Source organism: Exserohilum turcica (genome assembly GCF_000359705.1).
Source record: "Exserohilum turcica Et28A unplaced genomic scaffold SETTUscaffold_8, whole genome shotgun sequence".
In the NCBI taxonomy this organism is placed as follows: Eukaryota; Fungi; Ascomycota; class Dothideomycetes; order Pleosporales; family Pleosporaceae; genus Exserohilum; species Exserohilum turcicum.
The window spans coordinates 922,309-929,404 of NW_007360299.1; the positions used below are offsets into that span (position 1 = coordinate 922,309).

At 52.6% G+C, this 7,096-nt stretch overlaps 3 protein-coding genes across 3 annotated transcripts in view; 1 reads left to right on the forward strand and 2 right to left on the reverse strand.

Moving 5' to 3' along the window:
• Positions 1–288: 288 nt before the first annotated feature.
• Positions 289–897, forward strand: SETTUDRAFT_35297 (uncharacterized protein; the record flags this gene model as incomplete). Its single annotated transcript, XM_008032481.1, has 2 exons — positions 289–433; positions 518–897. 2 exons carry the CDS (start codon positions 289–291, stop codon positions 895–897), a joined length of 525 nt encoding a protein of 174 aa, XP_008030672.1.
• Positions 898–1,473: 576 nt separating this feature from the next.
• Positions 1,474–3,013, reverse strand: SETTUDRAFT_174180 (uncharacterized protein; the record flags this gene model as incomplete). The annotated part of the gene is made up of 3 exons (XM_008032730.1): positions 1,474–2,236; positions 2,297–2,798; positions 2,858–3,013. The coding sequence occupies 3 exons, from the start codon at positions 3,011–3,013 to the stop codon at positions 1,602–1,604; spliced, it is 1,293 nt and encodes a 430-aa protein (XP_008030921.1). The 3' UTR covers positions 1,474–1,601.
• A 1,002-nt stretch (positions 3,014–4,015) lies between these two features.
• The window catches only part of SETTUDRAFT_157386 (uncharacterized protein), a gene marked incomplete at both ends in the record, with an annotated part of 3,466 nt that continues 385 nt past the window's right edge, over positions 4,016–7,096 (reverse strand). Inside the window, 5 exons of the mRNA XM_008032731.1 lie at positions 4,016–4,497; positions 4,549–5,356; positions 5,432–6,021; positions 6,081–6,247; positions 6,294–6,945. Coding sequence (XP_008030922.1) covers positions 4,016–4,497; positions 4,549–5,356; positions 5,432–6,021; positions 6,081–6,247; positions 6,294–6,945 — 2,699 coding nt within the window. The remainder of the gene's footprint in view (positions 4,498–4,548; positions 5,357–5,431; positions 6,022–6,080; positions 6,248–6,293; positions 6,946–7,096) is intronic.

A 7,096-nucleotide genomic window follows, 5' to 3' on the forward strand; every position in this document is an offset into this window, starting at 1 on the left:
CCCCCCCTCCCAGCACCCCCCTCCTACAACACATCTCCAAATCCAAACTCAACACCAGACTTCTATTCACACTCACACGCCTTCTCCCACCACAATCCCAATCCCAACGCAGCAACAGCATACCCACCCTACACACACCAAGACGCATACTTCTCCGCCACACCTCAAAACGGTACTTATACTGCAGCACACCACTTCGCACCAGCACCAGCACCGCCTCAGGAACTAGCGCCTACAAGTCCCTCAACGACACCCAAAACACCCGCGCAGTTCCGCGTGCACAAGAGTATGTACGGGCATGTAAGGGGGCCGTCAGAACTGCGGGGGGACGAGGCGGCGAGTGAGTTGGAGACGGGTGTGGGTCGTGGTCATGCTAAGAAGGGGGAAAAGAGGGGGCAAGTACAAATGGAGATGGAGATGCAGGAGGTCAAGCGTAAGCAGGAGCAAGAGGCATCATCATTGTCATCAGGAGTCTGGAGAGAAGCAGAGGCAGACGGATAGGGTGACGGGGAGACAGCGAAAGAAGGTTCTACGACACACGAGGGAATCTGGGTAAGTAGTAGTGCCGAGTCGGGGGTTGATTCGTTATCACCATCGGCATCACCAATTCCACCAAATCCCCCATCATCATCATCATCACAACAACAACAACAACAACAACAACAACAACAACAACAACAACAACAACAACAACAACAACAACAGCAGCACCAGCAATCTGCAAATCAGCCGCGCAACAGCCAAACCTTGAACTCTACATCGCCATCACCATCACCATCACCATCACGCATAAATGCAAAATCACAGCAACCATATCAAGTCGGAGAAGAAAAAACCAAACCCCAGATGCAGCATCAAAAGAGTCAGAAGCAGAACAGCAAGAAAGAAAAGGAATAAAAACACACACAAGATACCCAAGACACACCGAGAAAAACACACACACACACACACACACACACACACACAGTACAAATAATTCCCTACTTACTCACACGACCACAGTAGTACCTAGGCGTTTCGCATATCGCGGCTGCCATGGCTGAGCTGAGCTGCGCGGCGCACGAGGGGCGCAGGCGACAGGTGCAGGCGACAGGTATGGGGCAGGTATGGGGGGGGGGCAGAATGCAGGGCTAGAGAGAGTTGAGAAGTTAGAGGTGAGAGATGAAAAAGTAAATGAAATGAAATGAAATGAAATGAATACGTGAGATATGCTCGAGAGGAGGTGTACAGGAGGAGGGGTACAGGAAAAGAAGGAGGGGAGGGGGGTGAATACAAAATATTCGATAATGTTAGAATGCGGGTAAGTAGTTATCTTTTTTTTTCATGTTGCGCCATGTATGTATCTATGTAAATCTAATGTAAAAATTTTTTTGGATTCTTCTTTTTATTTCAGGTAGATGGATAGTTGGGATACCGTGATAAAGGATAGGACAGGACAGGACAGGATAGGGCCTGGGGTTTGGCTAAAGATAAGACACATGTACTGTATACTACTAAGCAGGTAGCTTTCAATACACACACACAGACACCGACACTCGCCTTTCGCCTTTCATTTCATTTCATTTCAATTCATTTTAATTCGTTTCAAGTCAAGGCTAGGTTTAAAAAACAGTGCCATCGCTAAGAATAATAATAGGACTGCTCTTCGTATCCGGGCGCTTCATCTTAGCCACTTCCCTGCCAGCCTTCCAGGTTCCGGCTTCGAGGAGCTGCGCCATGCTGAGCTCCACGCCGTGCATGCGCTGCAGCACAAGCTTGTAGAGTTTATCGACGAGAACGAGCGTCATGGCACGCCACTCGACGATAGCGTCGTCGCCCGCACTGAAAGCCGGGAGGCCGGTGCCGTCGGACGAGGCGCTGATGCCGCGTTGGAGCGTCGCCGGCTTGAGCGTCAGGACGCCGACATCGACAAAGAGACCGCCGTTGCGGTATTCTGGGAGCGCGGTAAGCGCAGAGGCGTTTTCCCATTGGAGAGAGAGGATGCGGGTGAAGGGGACCATGAGCGAGTAGGCGAGCCATTGCGTCAGTTTGTGGAAGGGCTGGATAAAGGCCGTTTCATCAGCCGACGAGGCTGTCTGCGTCTTTAGCGTTGACAGGGGCCATGCGTCGCCCAGGGGCTGGCCGTTGACGTTTGTGCGGTCTTGGGGCCAGATGGGGATGAGCAGCTTTTGGAGAATGTCCCAGAAGACGAGCACGTCTAGGCTGGAAGGGTTGGCCGAGTTCTTCTTCATGTAATCTGTTAAAAGACAATTGGTAAGTACGGTATTTAAGGTCATTCATGAGGGTTCTTTCTCACCAACAACGTTTCCGGGACGACCCTCTGGGCCAAAGATCTCCGGCTGGGATAGCAGTGACTTTCCCAGGCTGCGGAGGAGGTTGGCGCGAGAATCAACGCCCAGCATTGGGTTCTTGTCGGAGATCTGGAAGCCGTCTGCGAGTGCTTCTGTCTTGAGGTCCTGCAGGCCTTTTCCATCCACAATCGGCTGTTTATCATTCTTGGCAGCTGCAAAGCCCAGGCTCTTGAACATGTACAGACTGGCAACTGCAATTCCCTCACTGCGTTCATACTCGCGCTCAGTCCCTGGCTCAACATAGCGCCAGTGATCTCCCGCCCCGGCATCCAACAGCACCGAGACGAAAAAGAGGTCGATCAGGCGGCGCGTCGTCTCCAAGTCATCACATCCGCCTTGCTTCCACTCCTCAAGAAGCTTGGAGATGCGGGGAACGTTGCCCACTTCAAAGTGTTGCCATCGGCCATGCGGGGGAATGGTGTGGAACTTGTCTGGACCGTAATCGCGCTGATAGAAGTACCATCAGCAATCACAGTACATTGCAAGCTGTGAATTTTCCGACCAACCTTGATGACAGAAGTCACGAAATCCGCAGCCTCAGCCAATTGCTCTTCGTGCACGTCAAAGTGACTCAGCTTTCCCGCCTCAGCCGCCTCTCCCACAATCTTTGAGCGCTCGCGGACAGCGCTGAGGGAGAGCAGATATTTCACCTTGTCATCCATGGTCGTGGTATAGCTTGAGAGATAGGATGAATAGGAACCGTGAAGCTTGAGGTTGAGGGGTGGTGTTGTTCAGTGGAGTTTAGCGTGGCACTAAACCAGCCACGCTAGCCTGTGATGGGTAGTTGCTTCTTACAAGGACCACTTTGGTGGCAGCAACTCGTGACCTCGTCGGCGTCTGCCGATGCATCGCTGTAGACGGTACCAAACACCTTGCAATGCTTACTGCGATGACATTGAGCGACAAAAGACCGAGTGCAGAGCTGACACGTTGAGAATATACATTTCATTACGGAGAGTTTATCGTCATTTCGCTGAGCGGTGTCGTTGAGCTTAGGATAGTAGACACGGCGCCTTCTCCTAGAAGAGGTGGAGAAGAGCCAGTTCATGTAACCCATGCCCAGTCCACCACTTCGACTGGTGCTACAATGTGGTTCCTTGGCCAGCCCATGTGCTGATGATCCATGCCTGACATCTTCTACTCGTAAAAACAACGAAGCCGCCAAAACAAAAGCGACTTTTCAGGCTGCGAAGAGAACAATACAACTAGCGCTCCCTCGACGAGGAGGCTAAGAAAAACATGACAAGCGGCCACGGCCTCTGGTATGCATGCTGCGCGCACCCAGGGCGCTGCCACCGAGACGAAGGTAACTGACAAAGGAGGAGAGAAGCGGAACAAAGATGAGTGAAGGTACGCAAAGACGAGCCTGAAAAAAAAGATGCTGTCCCAAGAATGCACGCGTCGAATCAAAAGGTAAACCAAGTGAAGCTCACAGATGCAATGCTGTCATCTGCACTTCCCGCTGGCACCTGCCATGTCGCGCGTAAAAAGGTATCATAGCCCGCCAACTGCCAGAGATGAAGGAAAACCAAAAGCAAGTGCTGCAGAGACGAAGGGCTGCTTTTGAAAAATGGGATGTTGAGACTCAAGGAAATACCGTGGTTCGGATGCGGCGTTTGTCATTAATGTAAGGTCAATAGAGGCATGGAAAAGTAATGCGGAAATCAATCGTCGCTGTTGAGGGATCGGCCTGGGTCGCTGATCTGTGGGGTTCGCAGCTGCGAAGAGCTGCCGAAACTAGACAACTGCTTCTCTGGCTCCTTTTGACTGTTTGGCTTTCGTTTGAAGAAGCTCATAATCTTGCCCGTCGTGGTTTTTCGGCCAGGACTCGAACACGTGGGTGACGTCGTGGGCGAATCGGCATTGGGAGGCGCTAGCGTGTCGGGCATGACTTCCTTGACCGGAGTGCGTGCCTCCATGTCGCCGTTCCTCACATCGCGCGTACGTCGTCGTGAGCCCATTTGTCGCCACCAGCTGGAGTCGCGCGAGACATCGGAGCGGGCTGCGTTGCTGTCTGCGCTCAGTTTGTTGTTCGTGTCCCATCGCTGCAGCTTTGAGCCATCAAGGTTTCCGTTGGCTGAGTGGGACAAGTCAACTTGGGAGTGGCTTTGAGACGAGGGCTGTGTTGTTGGGTAAGGGTCGAGGGCTTCGACATGTTAGTTTCATGCAGCATTTGGAATAGTTTGTTTCGACCTACTTTGACTGCGCCTAGCATGGGAGGGGGCCGTAACAGGCCTGGCGCTATCCCTGTCCTTCTTCAACGAGGATGACCTGGTCAGTGTATCCTTGCGATCTGCCCTGGACCGATCGTCTGGATTTGCCGACTGTCCTTTCGAGGCTTGGTCAGAGGCGTTTGGAGTCTGGGTAACCAAAATGGCAGTAAGGCTAGGATCCCGACTGCCTCGCCTGGATGAGCTTGCATTCTCGTTGGAACCCATGGATCTTTGGCCTGGGATAGGCGTGGTAGACGACCGCCGCGAGCTCCTGTCTATGATGGATGATGACCTTCTCGAGTCTGACGCCGCGGCTATGGCTTGCATCGAGCCAGTCGATCCTCTGCGAGCCGCTTCTTCGGGAGAAATGGTCTTGATGGCGCTCAGAGGTATTTTGATGGCGGGCCTGGATGATGATCCTCCAGAAAGAGGGCTTGGGGTTGGATCCACAGCGAAGCCTGATGTGAGCAGTCCAAGATTCATATTCTTGTTCTTCTTTTTCTTGCGCCGTTCCTCTTCTATCTTGTGTTCCCAGATAACCTTGTTAGTCAAGATTTCGTCGACTGCGAATTGCATGGCGGGTAGAATGTCTGCCACTGCTTCGAATAGTGGCCTGGCAAAGATGTTAATAAAACCGATCTGGGATTCGCCAAGCTTAACGACGTCGTCGCGGACCGGTGGACCCCCGAAAAGACACGAGGGCATCTCCAGTTCCTCTTCCATGAGACCTTGATTGCAAAACTCATCGGTAAGAATGTTGACCCATTTGGCAGCCGTGTCGAATTTCCGCGACTAGAGAAAAAAAAAAGTGTCCAGTTAGCACATGCGCTACAGCAAATTGAACAGAAAAAAAAAACAAAGACGTACCACATTACAAATGTCGGCACATTTTATGAGCAGACCACATGTCAGATCCTTTTGCTCTTCCTGAACTTTGGCGCTCCACCCGTCTACTCCTCGATCGTGCGCAACCTTTTGTTGTAGGTTGCCCAAATCGCTCATGTACTTGAAATGAAGGCCCATATCCGTTGCAAGTATGTTGTTGATCATGAGTTTGCGCATGGGAATATCGGAAAAAGCTTTTGGCCAGTATCGTCGTAGGATTTGCGAATAGGCGGCGCAATGGAAGGATTCTAGAACGGAGCGGTCGTTGTAAAGTTGCGCTAGTGGCGCATTCAATGCAACTAAGAATGCGTTGTTGACACCCGGGTGGCCGACGTCGTGGCCAATGGCAGAGATCAACAGCGTGAGCGCATCGAAGGGCTTGAGAAGTTGGGCAATGGGCGACTTTGGGGCGTAGAAGGTATACGTGTCGGAGGGATATACGGGCAGGGTGCCTATTTGGACAAGGAAGTGGAAGAGGGCTTGGAGGACATCGACAACATGGCGGAAGTTGTGGTATTTGACAAACTCATTGTATGCCGTACGACATGCCAGGAGAAAGACAATCATCTCGTCTGGTAGTGTGTTAGTGGACAAGGTGATGAGAGGGGCCGTAGAGAGAAAGAGTACTTGCCTTCGGTGATTAACCATTTTTCCAGCTCGGGCATCTGTAGCGCATGCTTGAGCATTACCAAAGCACCGTAGAGCAGCTCATCGTCAGTAAAGTCGTGGGCGGAAAAGGCCCACATTCCCACGGCGTTTTCAACAAGCACCTTGCGGTCATGGTCGAGATGAAAATCCCTACGATGGTTAGCCATGCACCTCTATGCCCGCAGCGTATACGCACATGGAGTCAAGGGAGTCTCCCACAGTCTCGGGATTGCAAATCCCAGTCATGAGATTTGAAACCATGGCCTCACGCAAGTAAGCATAGGGCTTCGCGTCATCGACGCCGACCCAGGAAAGCTTCCGATTCCGCTTAGTGGTCAGAAAACTTGCTTCTTCCCGGTTAAATTCTTTCTGTAACCGGTAGGCATGAACAGCCAAGCCGAGCATGCGGTCTCTTGACATGGGACTCGTCAGTACGTCGACAGCACCAGCATCGAGATAGCGCGTCAGGCGGACTGAGTCGCTCAGCGGAAACGACATGTGTAAGCTGGACGACGGGTGCGGGCCCGATGACGTGGGCTCGTCTTGCGTCAGTCCCGACAGCATGACGACGGGGACGACGAGTTTGGAGAAGTTGCGCGACGAAATCTCCGACGAGATGTGGGTGAGGAGGTGCATGGCGTAGATGTCGTCGGGCTCGGTCGTGTCCATGCGGGTGAGGCGTGACGACGTGGGCGAGGGCGTGCGTGGTTCGCGGGACAGACGTTTCATGCGCTGCTCTTCGTCGTATGGGATATCTATTATGACAAAGGTAGGAATGCCGCTCTTGGTGTCGTCAATGAGCTGGTCAATCTTCTGGAGGCAGGCCCGGCCTGTGCTGCAGATGTGTACTAGACAACCAACGGGTCAGTATTCGGGGGGGCCAAGGCATTGGGGGGGGGGGTNCGGGCATGGCGCGCATCGTACCTTCGGCGGAGATGGACAGCATGGCCTCGACATTGTCATGCACTTCGCGCGGCGATGTCTTGCCCATGGCAAAGT